The 16,471-nt window shown below is 38.6% G+C and overlaps 2 protein-coding genes across 5 annotated transcripts in view; both read left to right on the top strand.

Annotated features, from left to right (window-relative positions):
• Nucleotides 1-378: 378 nt before the first annotated feature.
• wu:fa19b12 (uncharacterized protein LOC560551 homolog) lies at nucleotides 379-3,256 on the top strand. Its single transcript, XM_053481387.1, has 2 exons — nucleotides 379-857; nucleotides 2,549-3,256. The coding sequence occupies exons 1-2, from the start codon at nucleotides 426-428 to the stop codon at nucleotides 2,714-2,716; spliced, it is 600 nt and encodes a 199-aa protein (XP_053337362.1). The 5' UTR covers nucleotides 379-425; the 3' UTR covers nucleotides 2,717-3,256.
• A 651-nt stretch (nucleotides 3,257-3,907) lies between these two features.
• Nucleotides 3,908-16,471, top strand: part of trpm6 (transient receptor potential cation channel, subfamily M, member 6) — a 30,127-nt gene continuing 17,563 nt past the window's right edge. For 3 of the 4 annotated variants that reach the window (XM_053480858.1, XM_053480860.1, XM_053480861.1), the window contains exons 1-15: nucleotides 3,908-4,039; nucleotides 5,805-6,010; nucleotides 8,716-8,795; nucleotides 8,899-8,937; nucleotides 9,137-9,311; nucleotides 9,396-9,609; nucleotides 9,695-9,819; nucleotides 10,549-10,720; nucleotides 10,863-11,037; nucleotides 13,274-13,397; nucleotides 13,723-13,795; nucleotides 13,893-13,984; nucleotides 14,070-14,204; nucleotides 14,375-14,431; nucleotides 14,599-14,772. In XM_053480858.1, coding sequence (XP_053336833.1) covers nucleotides 5,972-6,010; nucleotides 8,716-8,795; nucleotides 8,899-8,937; nucleotides 9,137-9,311; nucleotides 9,396-9,609; nucleotides 9,695-9,819; nucleotides 10,549-10,720; nucleotides 10,863-11,037; nucleotides 13,274-13,397; nucleotides 13,723-13,795; nucleotides 13,893-13,984; nucleotides 14,070-14,204; nucleotides 14,375-14,431; nucleotides 14,599-14,772 — 1,674 coding nt within the window. In that variant the 5' untranslated portion in view covers nucleotides 3,908-4,039; nucleotides 5,805-5,971. The remainder of the gene's footprint in view (nucleotides 4,040-5,804; nucleotides 6,011-8,715; nucleotides 8,796-8,898; nucleotides 8,938-9,136; nucleotides 9,312-9,395; nucleotides 9,610-9,694; nucleotides 9,820-10,548; nucleotides 10,721-10,862; nucleotides 11,038-13,273; nucleotides 13,398-13,722; nucleotides 13,796-13,892; nucleotides 13,985-14,069; nucleotides 14,205-14,374; nucleotides 14,432-14,598; nucleotides 14,773-16,471) is intronic. The other variant, XM_053480859.1, reaches the window with a different exon arrangement.

Below are 16,471 nucleotides of genomic sequence, written 5' to 3'. Positions count from 1 at the left end.
TGTAATAAATTGACAGTAGGTTAAAAATAGGTAAATTTTATACAATTTCATAATATTTAGCAACTACTTCAGTGGTATCTACTACCCTATAATATCACACCAAATACATTTTTTGTAAAAAAAATTTTGAAATAATAAAAATTCAAGTGGTTCATCTTGGTTGCAGGCAGACATGTCACTGGGCCTTCTAATATTACTGATTAAATTAAACTGATCATCTAATTTTTACCTTAAAATTTTTATATATAGATATAAATACAATAAAATGTTTTAGTAGAAACAAGTTTAATGTGGGTATAGTGTTTTGTTGTTCGGTCTTCCAGACACAAGAGGGCGCTGCGTTTTGGGTCTAAGGTGTTATTTGTTAGAATCAAACGAGCAAGTTGGACGTGAAGTTGCAGTCTGCCTATGTTTATCCGGATTTCATGAGTTTAGTGCAGCAAGTTAGAGCTGTAGATCTCCTGCAGATGACAACAAAGCGCAGAGCCGAGAGCTCGTTGCTTCACGATGCTTCTCCTGAGCAGCAGCAGCAGCAGCAGAAGAAGAGATGTCGCTCTGTGTGTGATGCGGACACGGAGGCTGTGCACGCGGTGCACACCGTCGCCACCGTCGCGCCCGCGCTGTTCAGCACGTTAACCGGGGAGCGGCGCAGAAAGAGACCGAGGTGCTGCGAGGATCAAGAAGAACATCAGCACCGCGACACGCCGGCAGCACCGCGGCACGGAGACGGTACCGCGACACACGCTGTGGACACCGGGGATGCGCGCGCTTCTGGAAACTTCCAAAGCGCGAGCGGTGCGTGCGAGATGGCATCCAAAGGAAGCGCGAGCAGGTCAACACTGGAAACGCGACCAAAGGTGGGGATTTAAAACTGCGTGTCAGTTACACGCTCAAACAGCACGAGCTTTAATAACTCGTCTGTGTGTCAGTTCACAAGTTCTCCCTCACTGTGGCGCTAGCAGCTTGATTTTAACTATTGTGCGTGAGAGATAAACGAGTGAAAACAGGGAAACAATCAACCTGTTGATGGGAATTCAGTAAAGTTGATTCTTTTCCTGTGAAATTAAGAGTTTTGTCTTATTTGTTTAAAATTTGACAGGAACAATACATAAATTCAATAAGACAACAAAACCAAAACAGTCCTGAAGATTTTCTCGTGGTGGTCAGACCAATACAAAGCACTGACACTGATATCTCCTTCCAGAAATATGGAATTGTTTAATAAGTGTAAAGGGAAAAGTTAGTCGGTTTTATGTCTTCATTCACAAAACGTTTTATCACAAATCCTGGTTTGACTTGAACACCCCTTTATGTAAGCATTGCAGAACTTGGGACGTTGTTTTAGCTTCACATAACCGTTCCGGTCCACTAAATTGTTTGGTAAAGTGGCTATATTTCCTAGAACTACTAGAACATTTCACTTTGTTTACTTGTTTTGACCAAATTCATAATTAAAATTTCTATTGTAAAATGATGTGTAATGATGTGATGTGCTTTTCAGGATTATTACTTACATTTTAATTAGAAAAGGTCATCAGATAAACATGAAAATAAAGGAATGGTACCAGTTTTACCAGAATCACCTTGTATAAACTTCCTGACATGGGGGAAAATTCATTGTGGCATCTTCAGAATGTTTCCCTAGCTCTTTCCTGTGCAGTATAGCTTTAAATTGGTTATTTAATTATTATTATTTTTAAATTTTATGAAGCAAATTATGTCTCAAAATAAATATAAAGGTGTCACAATTTAAGATTTAAGCAAGAATATCTCACTACGTATTTCTATAAGTACTTATTGTACAGGATACATATTTAGATCTTTCACGTTCAATTAGAAAATTTAAGTTGCACTGCAGTAAAATATAACTTAAATAAGCTGATAAATTTCAATTGTGATTGAAAAAGTGTTTGTGCTTCCTACTCAACAGTGTTTATATGAGTGTTGTGCAACACGGCTTCAAGTTTGAAGAAAAGTTACACATTGTTAGGCTAGTTCTGTGATCGTGACTTTTTAAACTTGTTTTGCTGCCTGAAAAGTGAGCTACTGTCAAACTTAAGTATTGTAATAGAAACTGACTAATGCCCCCTTAACGGTAAAATTTAAACCCATTAGATATAACAGCTGTAACACTCATTACCATCACCAGACTCTCATTTCTGTCTCTTGAAGGAAATAAAAATGCAGCAAGTGAACAACTGTCATGAAGACTTAACTATATTGGAAAATTGTTTTACACTTAGACTAGATACTCTTCTCATTAATATTAAATGATCCATTCCTTTCAGAAAGATTGTCAGTATTAATAGTGATATTTCTTTCCTTATTTAAATATTCCAATTAGGTTTAAATTATATGGAGCTTTTGCCTTCCAAGTCTCTATGAATGACCTGGTACCATAAAAATGATGATGCAATTCCAATCAGAATCCAGTATTAAACAGCATGTATTATAAATAATTTCTAATAACTATTAGCTTAGGCTGTTACTGATGGTTGCGAATTTCATGAAGAGGTAATTACTTTCTGCCTTGCCTGTCCTGTTACAGGTAACACGGTTTGACGACAATGGGGATGAGCTTTCTGCGTTTAACTCCTTCCAGTTCTGGAGAACTCCTCTGCCTGCATTAGATCTGTCACTCCTGGACAGCCCGTCCACATTAGTGCTCGATGAGGACAGTTCTGTCAGAGACACCACAGAGGAAATGGAGACGTGACGCGTCACTCCACGATGCGTTATAAACTCTGTGCTGCAACATCAGCTTGGAAGTATTAAGTATTGAAGAAAGCCAGAGCGTCTGAAATTGCCCTGTTAAGGAAAAAAAGAATGGTGGGAATACCAGTACCACATGACGGTTATGCTTTCAGGCCCCTTTATGTTGTACTGTTTTTTTTTTTTGTTTTTTTTTTTCTTCATCGTCTTTTTAGACATTTTATATTTCTAACCTGTTACTAAGACTTTAAAATACTTAAGTTCATGGTCAGTAATTAGAGTCAGTGTTCGAGTGCAAAACTGATTACCTACTATTTGTCGAAGTGACAATGTTCTAATGTATTTAGTTTTCTCATTTTGTTCACAATGCATTTGAATTCATGTTAACTCTGTAATTCAGCGTTTATTAGCTGGAGAGCTGCACTTGGGCATCCATACAATAAAAACCTGTAATTCATTTAGCAGTTGTCCTTGTCAGGGTCATGGTGGGTCCAGCGCCGAGGTGATGTGAAGTATGTTAATAAAATCTGCTTTACAATATCTGGTACTTTTTCCATGGGAGGTTGTTTAAGTTTTTTTTTTTATTATTTAAAACTTTTTTTTAAGAACTTTGAACAAAATTGCTTTTACAATGCTTATTTTCAGCATGATGAGTGTAAAACCAGCATAAAAAAAACGTATGAAAATCAGAACGCCTCAGGAAATCAATTACTTTTGTACTTGGGAGACAATTTTTTTTAAATAAAACTTTTCAGATCCTAAAGACTGACCATACTGAGCTTGTGTGTGATTTATTTCTTTGCCTTCTCTTTTTTGCTTATTAAACTGTGAAATTTATTTCTAAGTTGTTTTTACTTATGTGTTCAATATTATGCCTTATATCAAATTAACCACCATCTAGAACTCTGCCATCATAGTGGTGATGTAATGAGGGTTTGATATCGAGAAAAAAATGGCACGTTTTACAAGCTTTGCACAATTGGGGCACAAATCAGCAAGTCCCTTGATATGGATCTGAATACGTTTAATGATTTCTAAATAATTACAACTAATTATACATATAATCTCTTTGCAGCATTAAGCAGCTGTTTATTACAGTAGGCGGCACTTTCGAAAAGAAATAAAAGAACCTTGAGACTGCCACTGTGTCGGGTCAACCTCCAAAGACCTTTGCTCCGAGTGAAGGAGGAAAACGTAGTGTAAGATTTTCTGTTTTTTTTTTTCTTTCCCTTTTTTCTTTTCTATTTATGAGTCACAGCCGGTGATAAACCAGGCATGGAGACCATCCTACCTTCTTAGCAAACCTTATCAAACTGTGTCTAATATGGTAAGCTGTGCTTTTCTATCTTTGCCTTTACACTTTGTTAGTTTTCATGCTAGAATTGTGTGCATTGAGCCTCGTAGTAGTTAAATGGTGGTCAAAGATCAGCTTACCTCCTTATATAAACGTGCATATGTGATAAGGGCAAGGTTTAATAAGAGTAATTGAGGTATTAAGCAGTCATAATTGTGGGTGGTCATTTATGCAGTTTAGCAATGAACTGTGCTCTCTAATATACTGATCCAGCGTGCTGATTGTTAGTGTAAATGCGCGGGGAGGGAAGTATACATGTAATCTCTATTGTCTTGTGACCTTTTGGGTTATTACAATGGAGTAAAAACGTAGCATACATTAAAAAAAGTGTTTACAAATAATTGTACTGGTACTTTGTCAAAAGTGAATTAGAAAAACTGCAGTGTGAAACGGTCCTTTGTTGTTCTGTGTATTGTTCTAAAAAGTTTCTACAAGAAATTGCAAAAAGAAGATGCAAAATATATTCCTAAGCGGGTGCATAAACTAACATGAATAATGATTAATATGTTTATGTGGCGTAGTGGTTAGCACTGTGGCCTTGCATGTTCGGTGTCCAGAGACATGCAGATCAGATTAATTGCCGTTGCCAAATTTTCCGTAATGTTTATCTGTGACAACACAACCCTGTCCAGGATGTAACCCCGCCCTCAGTCTCTTGGGATAGTCTCCTGGGATAGGCTCCAGGCTGCTGTGACCCTGTACACAGGACGAGCGCTATAGAAGATGAATGAATAAATGTTTACGTTGGGTTTAATTCTGGTACCACACCAATTGTCCAGGAAGGACCCATTGTTCATGTATGTACTGTGGTGTTTTTTTTTTTTTTTATATTTTAAATCCCCATTTTTCCCCCCGTTTCCTGGAATCGCCACATTGAATCACTTACTTTCATTTGATTATTGGCACAAGTTTTACACTCTTCCTGTCACAATCCACACATTTCCATAAAAGCTCACATTGTGATATGTAACAGCTGTTTTGTATTTAAATGTATTTATTACAGGCTAACAGCGAATAATAGCACAAATTATCCCATCAAAATAATATTTGTCAATATTTTTTATCACCTCTAAGGTTTTAAAAAAAAGAAAATTAAATTATTATTGTTAAACTTGTACACAAATTACCTATAATAAATTGCAACCTTTTGCAATTAATCAAGCATACAGATCCATATTGCAATTTCAAGTATTAGGCAATTAATTGTGCAGCACTATTCTCCAGGCCTGGGACTGGCACTGAGGTTACCCTGCATCTTAGTGGATGGGTGTTATATAGAGGCACAGAGTTAAGGGCCATCAGGGGCAACCTGGCACTGGCGGGATTCAAACGTACGATTTCTTAAATGATGCCATTAAATTAGTCTGTCATGTCTTGGCGATGTCTCTCTTAGCCTTTCAAAATAATTTCAATCTGCATTGATGCCAGTTGTTTAGAATCAGTTTCACAGCCTAGAAATAAGATTAATGACTTATATATGAGTGGAAATTATTTTTCCTTAACACTACTACTACTATAGTGCTATAGTATATTCGCCTATAGTGCTGTTTTCCTTTTTACAATTTGTACTAATAACACTAGCTTGTTGATTGTTTATACAGTCACGCTTTACCCTTTACCTTTCCGCCACTTGTTCTTGTGACACAAAGTCAAGTTCAGTTTAGAAATGTTAAAAGGCTGCAGACGTTGTATGAGGGGCAACTATGAATTGATTTTGATGACTGTGTTTTGGTATTAGACATAAAGCCCAGCTTGGGATCACCTCAGCACACACTCCACTGCTGCAGAGTCTCCACTGCTCCTTCAGAGCTTCACAGCCACGCCCATTGTCTTTCCTGCTGTCCTCAGTGCGAGCTCGTGTGGGAACTCAGAGCACGGGGGCCGCGGTCGTGCGAGTGAGGAGAGATGACTGAGCGCGCACACACACATAGTGCCAAGGTGGAGGTGAGAAAATGATTTGGATGCTTTGGAGCTTTGAATGTCACACTTAAAGCATGTTCAGCTCAAATGATCACTTCTGCTATTTAGGATTTTGATGATAGAATGACTTGGTTTATGTATTTTTCTCCTCCTCTACTCCTGCTACTGTTAGTAATAATAGCTATATTATCTATTTCTACTAGCACTGTTACTGCTACTGCTACTACTAACACTATTATTACTATTGCCACCACCAACACTACTACTATGACATCAACCACAACTAGACGCAATAAATAGTCACCATTATTACTACTAATGTAACTACTAATATCATTATCACTTCATCTCTCACATTATTAGCCATTATTTGAACCTGTAATTTTGATCTTTGTTTTTTAATTAAATACCGAATCTCAATCTAAGTTGAGAATTGATTTTTTTTGGACATTAAAATCCAGCCTGTTTTGACCCCCTGACCCTGTGCTCATCCATCAGGCTGAGCTTTAAACTTTTTAAGAACCCTGGTGTTAACTTTACACCAATAATTTACTGCTTTTGTTTCTCAGGGTTAGAGTTTTTGGAAAAAGCACAGAATGATAAGTGGTTTCCAACGATAATACTGCAACATTCCGCACACACAATATGGTATAATGGGTCATCCATTGGTAGTCAGCATTTTCATGTATTGATGTAAGGGCTGTCTCCTGACACCGTTTCCCATACTAAATTTAGCTAGCTACATAAATAGCTAACTGTTGTTTTTAGTTTCAGTCTTGCTCATAGTGTTAGTTTCTCAAGACAACATTGCATAATATCCCTAATATTCCGGAAGGGATTATAATGTGCATTGAGGGAGGCATGTATTATCTAAATGGAGGGGAAATAGTATCATGCCAGCAGCAGAAAACTATAAACAAAAACATGACTGATCAGTCAGTGTATGAGAAATTGTTGTATAATTGTACTTAAAGGGGGGATAAAGAAAGACTTAACACATTACACCACTATACGTATATGTACTGTATGTGCCCTTTTCATATCGAGGCACTTTTAAGCTTTGTTCTTTAATTTGTGACTTTGGTACTATGGGAGATTGGACCAGGGCCTGTTGGATTCTCTAAGGATGGACATTTGGTTGCTCCATGGATTGGACTTGTTTGGCACATCCCAGGTATTCTCAGTAGGATTGGGATCTGGGCAATTTGAAGGCTGGGTTGACAGCCTTGGGCTCTTTGCCCACTGGGCCCTGTGTGCAGTGCGCTGTTGTTTACTGGGTGTTCTGGTGCTTTTTTTTAATTTTTATCATGGCCATCATTTATTTTTCCTGCAATTTGTGTTACATTACCTTATCTGTTGAATCCGACCAGACAGGCTGGGTTTTGGTCCCAACAGGCATGGTGAGCCTTGGGTGCCCATGATCTTATCATCAGTTTACTGGTATATAATTGATAATTTAGGTTAATATGTTAATGTTTTGTGGTTTTAATGTTATGGCTAATTGGTGTATTTGTGGCTCAAATGGAATGTGGTACAGTTTCTCCTAGTTCTGTCTGTTTCTGATTTTTCTTTGGCTAGAAATAGTATTTTAATTAAGCTGCAGACTGAGTGATGTGGGGTAACCTTGGAAGATTAAAACAAAGTTGTCAGCTACATTCTGGAAACTGCCATATGATAGAACATTTGTTGAAATCACAAGAGACTGAACAAGAACCTGATTAGCCTCTGAGGCTAGTTGTAAAGGAGGTTTTGGGAAAAGCAGAGAATGAAAAGTGGTTGGCTGCATTTCAAGGTTTTGCTAAAGAGCTGAAAGTGTCAAACCTATCTCTTGAAAATAAGCCAAAGTGTCCAGAGGAACCACAAGTTCACGCTAGCAGAACAATATATGTCTGTTTATGTGTCAGACTATATTCAAATTATATTTAGACGGTTCCACAGATCTTATGCTGAACTTACAAAGGGTTAATTTATGTCCAGAGAGCCTTTGGCGCCGCTGTCCTTAGTGCTGATTCTGTGCCAACGTGGATTCCGAAGCGCCAACCCTGAAAATCGCTAGACTATCGCTATACAAATAAAATTGAATTGAATTAAATTGAACTCTGAACATTAATGATGTAAACTAGCATTGTTTTGCTTTCAATTGTTATCATCCTCTGCAAACAATTGTAACAGGAATCAAAAACAGTATTTTAATTGCATAGTTTTGTAAGCAGGAAATTAACATAAAAGTTGATGGGTCAGTAATATAAAGCTTGTAGTGTGTAAGTCTAAGGGACAGGACAGAACATGCTATGAACTAAAACCTTGAGTTGAAATTAGTTTTTTTCACAAATCACCGGCATGTGGACATCTGAACGTTGAACTATTCCCCAGTGCATGAAGCGAGCCCCATGAAGTCATAGTTTGCTAAAGCTGGATAAAATAACTTGCATAGCCTGCTTATAAAAGCTTATTATAACAGTATATGATGTCCAGCAAGCACATATACATTTATAGCAATTACAGATGCTCTTATCCAGAGCGCCTTACATTTTGAGCAGAAGGGGCCTTGCTCAAGGGCCCAACAGTAGCAACTTGTTAGTGCTGGGGTTTGAACCTGGAACCATTGGATCGGTAGTTCTGTCCTTAAACACTCATTTTACCACATTCTTTTACCCAGATAGTATATAAAGTGACAAACATAACACTCCCATGTAAATCATCTTTATTTACCTGTTTTCTTATACCAGTCTAAAAAGTCATGGATCCAGACAACCTTTTACAAAAGGGAGTGTGTCAAGTTTTTACCAGCATCAAGGGACCACCACAGGTGCTATATTTTATTTGTTCGTATGTTTTATTTGACATTGCCATTAAAGTCTGTTGAAATAGTGTTCCACTTTAATTGAAGGCTTTCGTGTATTTTTTTTCAGGTGTTTCCCTGTTTGTCATGTTTGCCAAAATCTAGTCAGGTTTGTATTCATGATTTTTTTTTCAATCCTCATTACTACAGTACAGTTTGGTAAATCTTATTTGCAAGCATGTGGTTTCATAATTGTTTTTTATTTATACAGTATGTAACAGATGAGATCTTTAGCGTAGGGTAAAAACTAAACTTGCTAAACACAACTGAAGTGTTTATATACAGATTTGCATCTGTTGTACCCCCAGGTGCTGCTGTGGGAGGCTAATTGGTGAGCATTCAGAGCTTGACTCCAGTTCTTGGCTCCCTCTGTCTGGAGAAGAAGAGGCGTGGTGTGTTGTTCAACACACCAAAACCGGACCCACCGATGCATTCGGCTCTATCGACTTCCAGCACAGCAACAAGTCTTCTTGCCGTGCTAAGGTTCGTTGTTTGCTAGTGGGATCGCTTGAAAACACAAAATCTGTGACTTACTTCTGGCTTGTTTTTTTGTTTTTTTTCCCACAGTATGTGCGTCTGTCTTGCGATGCTAAACCTGAGGAAATTCGCCATTTAATGCTGCGAGAGTGGAACATGGCTCAGCCCAAGCTACTCATATCAGTGCATGGAGGAACGGACAACTTTTCCTTACCCCCAAGAGTAGGCCAGGCATTTAGCAAGGGCCTCATCAGGGCTGCCGAGACTGCGGGAGCCTGGATTTTCACTGATGGCTTTAATACAGGTTTGTCTGTGTGTCCTTGTTTGTTTTTCTTACTTTCATTTATTGATTTATGTAATTGGGTACGTTTTGTCTTTCCGTTACTTAGGGGTATCAATGTATGTCGGAGATGCTGTGAAACTCTATGGTACACATGAGCGCAGGAAGAGGACTGTGATTGGTATCACACCATGGGGGCTTATCGAGAACCACACAGACCTCATAGGACGAGATGTGAGCTTTTATTTATTTATTTATTTATTTTTTATCTCTTGATTACCTCATAACAATAATAATGGGTAATGATAATAACTGAAAGTCTCTTTGACAGTCAGAACTTTCTAAATGTAATGTGGAATAAATGGTCAGTCATGTGGTTGTGTGATGTAGCCCATCAAGAAGCAGTATTATTGTAACCATTGTGAAGTGCACCTCATGACACAGTACTGTTTTTTCCAATAAAACATAATTGATAAACTTTCTAAATATGCACTTATGAGTGTGCAATTGATATCTACTTAAACACTTGTTGTCTTTTACATTTACATTTAGGCATTTGGCAGACGCTCTTATCCAGAGCGACTTACATTTTTATCTCATTACACATCTGAGCAGTTGAGGGTTAAGGGCCTTGCTCAAGGGCCCAACAGTGGCAACTTGGTGGTTGTGGGGTTTGAACCTGGGATCTTCCGAACCGCAGTCCAATGCCTTAACCACTGAGCTACCCCTGTCCCTAGTCTAAGTGTTCTAATAAACACGGTCTTACACCTTCATTCTGTAAACTTCACTGTAACACGTAAAATATTTAGTTCCAAAATTCAACAGATGGTGTTGTAAATTTTTAGAGCGTGCTTATGAGTGTGCAATTAAATTCCACATGAACGAAGTTGCGGGCACATCTTGTATTCAATAAGTCAATAGAATCGCAAGTCTGTGTATACTTCTACCCTTGTGACACACCAGGTTTTGAGGCACTACCAGACTTTGGGGAATCCACTCAGTAAGCGCTCCAGTCTTAATGGCATGCACTCGCACTTCCTGTTGGTGGATGATGGAACTCTGGGTAAAGCTGGAGGCCAGCAGGAGCTGAGGAGAAAGCTGGAGAGACATATACAACGGCAGAGGATCCATCCAAGTGAGTGTGTGTGCATGCATTTCTGCATGTATATGAACCAGAGGCTTCACACCTTATGGATTACCCAGAAGCAAAAAAAAACAAAAACAAAAACAAAAAACAATAAGAGTTATTTTGCATATGTCACTTTGCATTTCTTCAGGACTGGGTCAGAGAGTTCCCCTGGTGTGTGTGGTGGTTGAGGGGGGTCCTGCAGTGCTCTCCATAGTGCTAGATTATGTGAGCAGGTCCCCTCCTGTGCCCGTCATTGTGTTTGAGGGCACGGGCCGTGCTGCAGACCTGCTGTCACTCATCCACAAACAGACTGCAGCAGACAGGTGGGGTAAAAAAAAAAAATCTACTCTTTAAATAATATAGTAGATCATAAATAATAATCATATTACAGTAGAGCATATTCTAACTGATATACCAACGCTAATGCTGGCATGTTCTGCAGTCCTAATCATATATGAAAGCATATTAAATACTGCAAAATAGCCAGTCTGATGTGCTATTCAAAAAAAAAAAAAAAAGCTGTCTGCACATGTATGGGAGAAAATCTTTATTGATTTGTATTTTGGATTAAAAGCATTTATGGAAATCCTTGCATTTACAACGATCAGCCGTGACATTAATACCACTGACACGTGAAGTGAAGAAAATTGCTTTTCTTGTTGCAATTACACCTGTCAATGTGTAAGATATATTAGGCAGCAGGTGAACAATCAGTTCTTAAATTTGGCTGTTAGAAGCAGGAAAAATTTAGAAGCATGTAAAAAAAAAAGTAAATTGATATAAGTGACTTAGACAAGGGTCACATTGTGGTGGCTTGACGGTTGGGGCAGAGCAATCTCTATGCAGATTCACAGTCTGCAGCGGTTGGTACAGTATCTACTAAAAGTGGTACGAGAGGAACAACAGGGTCACCCATGGCTCACTGAAGCACATGGGGATCAAAAGCAGGCCTTAAGCAACAAATTGATGAAATGCTTAATGCTGGTTCTGATAGAAAAGTATTACAATTTGTTTCCTACCCTGACCTCTGTCCACTACTGATAGTGGCTCCAATGGCCACATTAACATCAGAACATGGAACTGGGGAAGAAGGTTGTCTGCGCAGATGAACTGTAAAATCTGTACATAAACACTGTGTTGAACTGTATTCCCTAAGGGCAGTCTGGAGCAACTTACCCTTTCATATCGTTATACATCTGAGCAGTTGAGGATTCGAGGCCTTGCTCAAGGGCCAACTGGGGAAACCTGGTGGTGGTGGTGGGGTTTGAACCTGAGACCTTTTGATCAGTAGTGCGGTTAAGCCAGTGCTTTAACTAGCGAGCTATCCCTGCCCGCACAATGGATAATTGTTCAGGAATACTTTGATGAACCACACAAACAGTTGCAACTGTGAGGTAATGCTGGACAAATGAGTCTGACCCATGGAGGCATCTTACAAGACTTAAAGCGTCTGGTGCTAATGGCTGTTTTGGTGGATTTAATATTACGGCTGATCTGTGATGCTGATAGCCTACATCACTGTTGCAATATCATGTTATAGTAGATTTGATTTCAGTTACTCCATCACAACCGCAGGCATATGCAGTGGGTGTAGTAAGGAATCACCCACCTTTATAATAGTCACATTTAGCACATAGAGTTTTTGTTTTATTCAGCTGTATTTACTCAGTGTAACTTTTAACATCCTATTGAGAGATACAACTCCAGCATGTTAAAAAAATAGACATGGATCCAAAAAGTCCCTGCCTAGAAGCACAGTGGATCCTTTATTATGAAGAAGAAGGAAACTGATCAGAGGCTTCCAAGAGGCCAACAGCAACTCTGAAGCAGTTGCAGGAATTTATGACAAAGAGTGCATGTGTCAACAATGTGCTCTCTGACAGAAAGTTGTTAATGGGAAGAAGGTTTAACATGACAGTAACCCAAAGCACACAGCAAAATTTACCACACCATGGTTAAAGGTAAAAATGGTGAATGTCCTTGCATGGCCTAGTCAGAGCCCAGACTTAAACCCTATTAAAATCTGGGGAATGACTTAAAGACTGCAGTCTACAAACAGTCACCATCAAATTTATCTCAACTTTGATCTTACTGCTTCCACAAAGAAGTGAGGGCAAATATTGCAAAGTCCATATGTGCAAAGCTTTGTGTGCCATTGAAAAGGTGATTAGCTTCACCTGATTACGTTTTCAAGTCATTTTTAGGAGAGGGTGATCCTTTTCCAAATCAGTGATTTCTGTTTTTCAATTCTTTTCTCATATGTCGGTGTTATATGATTCATTTGGATGTTGCACTGAGTAAATACGGCTGGATTAAACAAAAACAGTATCTGTCTTTATTTCAGCCTGGACAGCAACAAATTGGGATTATTTGATAGGGGCTGATTCTTTCTATTCATTGTAAATAGATAAATAAATGGGTAAATAAATCATTAAAATCATTAAAAAATGTAATCTATTTCCAATTATTTGAGCTTACCTAAACAGTGTATTGAAAGCAATATGGAGCATTAACCATACACTTTTCCTGAAAAGGTAATGCTTTGTTGGTGTCACCTAGGGAGCTGGATGTGAATATAAAGGAGGATTTCCTGAAGCGCATTGAGAATTTATTTGGTGTTGCTAGAGCGAAGGCGCATCAGCTCTTCACCGTGCTTAAACATTGTATGGACCACAGAGATGTGGTGAGTAACTGGGAAATGGACCTACTCACCCCATCAATTATTTATTTAAACATTAATTTCTTTACACAGTTCAAAAATGTTAGAGAGGATATATAAAAATAACTGTGAACCTTTAAGAAGCATGAGGCAGGATTTGTCTAGATGAGTCATGTTTTGTGTGCAGTTTTGTTGAAGCAGTGATGAACTACGGCTGAGCAGGACTACCTTTTATTTAAGCTGTTCTGAATCATTTCTTTTTTAGTTTCATAACGGACATCTACATATAACATTTTCTTTGAGTAGCATGTTGGGAAACTAACAAACAAATGAACCTCCTTTTTTTCAGATCACCATTTTCGACTCGGAATCGGAAGACCATTTGGAAGCAGATGTGGCGATTTTGACAGCTTCACTAAGAGGTGTGGGAAACACATTTTACTTCCCAAAATAATACTCTTTTGCCAAACTATGTTTAGTTTATCTGCTTTAATCTCCCATGGTGCATTCTGCTATCAGGCGCACCGGCAGAGAAACTAAACATCACACTGGCCTGGGACAGAGCTGACATTGCTCAGCAACATGTACTGGTGTATGGACACCACTGGAAGGTTCAGTATGGCATGTGGGATATAATGTAGTAGCATGATGTAAAAAAGGGGTATACTAATGCAGTGTTGTGATGGTGTATTGAAGGTGGGGGCCCTGGAGCACGCCATGCTGAATGCTTTGCTGATGGACCGCGTCAGTTTCGTGAAGCTGCTCATCGAGAACGGTGTGACCATGAAGCACTTCCTGACAGTGTCTCGTCTGGAGGAACTTTATAACATGGTAACACATTCTGTACACTTCAACTGCCTTTAAATATTTTATTGGGGTTTTATTGACTAGTAAACTAGCCCACAAGTACATTCAGGTTGCATCAAATTTGAAAATTAAATCTGGGCGCTACACGGTAGAGAATTCCGTTGACAAAATTCTGTTTTCTGTTTTCTTTACAGCAGCACCAAGGCTCCTTGGATCACTTCTTACGGCATATAATTGAGGATGCCAAAAAGGTACTAATTAAATAAAACATAATATATACACAGTATTGTCCATACTTTTGGTATGATTTTAGCATGTGGAAATAAGTTGAAAACCATTTCTTACTTTGCTTATAGAATATTTAAATAAAATGATGTACTATTAAATTAATTAGAACTATTAAATAATGTTTTGCCAGTTGGTATTTTGCCTTTTTTTTGTGTGTCTCCAGTGTCGTCTCCCTGGGAAATATAAGATCTCTCTGATCGATATTGGCATGGTGATTGAATATTTGATAGGAGGAGCTTATCGGAGCACATACAGGAAGAAGAGCTTCAAGGCTGTATATAACCGAATCCATACTGAGCTGAAGGTCTGTCCATAAACTCCAAACCATAAAACCTTTATTAGGACTTTATAGTGAAATTAAACTTGAACCTGTTTAACTGTTTCTCTCCTGATAAATGCTGGTGTGTTGTTTCAACACCTGGACAACCTTGGCACTAACCCACATATAACTTTCTGTGCTACTGATTTGGGACTTTCTTGGACTTTCTTGGTGTTTTGACTGGCAAGAGCATTAGAAATCAGGTTCGGGTGTTCTTTAGACTACCATTGGCCGTGAACTCAGACCTGTTCATGGTTTCAATTTCTATCTAATGCTTAGCCATTTGTTTTGAGAAATGACAAGTTTTTGTTTAGGCAGTTTTCTTTAGCTATCGTCCATCATTGTTTCTGTGCATTTACAGCTTGCAGCCCTCCTAGGATGTGCTGCTTCTCTCATCTATTATTCCTTAGGGGATCTTATGATCACTAGATGCCCCATTTGGTCAAAGGACACACATTTCAGAATGAAAATGTAGGAAATTTTGAACAGAGAGAGTAACTGATTCGATATAGGGGTGAAAGGAGCCATCTGTAGAAGCGATGTGCAGGTGGAACAGAGGTGGAGGTCTTTGACACAACCTGTCTCCTATTTTTCATGCTGCCCATTCATCAATCCCAAGAAAGATAGGGGAGGCCCTTGGAGGACTTAAATACGAGGAACTTTCCAACATTCCTTAGACTGAAGCAGCTACTTGAATAAGTAGTAAAATGTTTCTACTAAACTAAGAAGAAGTCCAGTTGACATGAATCAACTTTTAGATAACCTCACCTGGCTAACAGAAAATCTTAGGAGTAAATCTACCTGTTTTGCTAATCACCACGATTGTTTTTGTCGCACACGTCAGTGGGCTCTCAGTGCTCATCCCAAGCCTGAGCCAAAATAGGTATGTGGATTAAATCTGCTGTGGTGACTCCTAAGAGGAACAACTTAAAGACTAGTAGGGGCCAGGGGTGGCTCAGTGGTTAAAGCATTGGACTACGGTTTGGAAGATCCCAGGTTCAAACCCCAGCACCACCAAGTTGCCATTGTTGGGCCCTTGAGCAAGGCCCTCAACTGCTTAGATGTATAATGAGATAAAAATGTAAGTTGCTCTGGATAAGAGCGTCAGCCAAATGGCTAAATGTAAAGAAAAATAAGGAACCTGGAATGTCTACCATTACATGTGTTTTTTTAGTAGGGTCACCATGTAACTTGGTGGCAAAACTAGGAAGCATTCAGGTGTTCATTCCTAGCTTTAGCTAGTGCTAGCTATGATTGTAGTGCTACTATGTGCTACTATGATTTTAGGCAAGATACATAGTGCTACTATGATTTTAGGCAAGAGTTATGCACATGAAGTAGGTTTGCCTATTCTGAGATAGGTCTAAGATCTGATTTTGTTGGTACTAGATCTACTGTAAATAATTTGCATAATCATGAAAGCCCAGAAAGCAATCAGTAGTGTAACTCAACCATAAATACAGGCAACTTTTCCTGAACTTATATAGTTATAACTTTTGGACTAAATACACCCCAAATGGAAAAGGATACAAGCAGAATTTATGACTTAACTCTACTGTGGTCTGCAGTAATAACTATAGATTTATTCTTAGTTGCTTTTAAATAAGTTACATACATACATCAACTTGATAGATAAAAAGTAATATTTGCGAAAAGTATTGTTTGCCATTTTAACTGCATAATG

The sequence above is a fragment of the Clarias gariepinus genome, chromosome 21, assembly GCF_024256425.1.
Source record: "Clarias gariepinus isolate MV-2021 ecotype Netherlands chromosome 21, CGAR_prim_01v2, whole genome shotgun sequence".
In the NCBI taxonomy this organism is placed as follows: domain Eukaryota; kingdom Metazoa; phylum Chordata; class Actinopteri; order Siluriformes; family Clariidae; genus Clarias; species Clarias gariepinus.
Note: the sequence above shows the minus strand (reverse complement) of the source record. Positions and strands in the feature narration are given on the sequence as shown.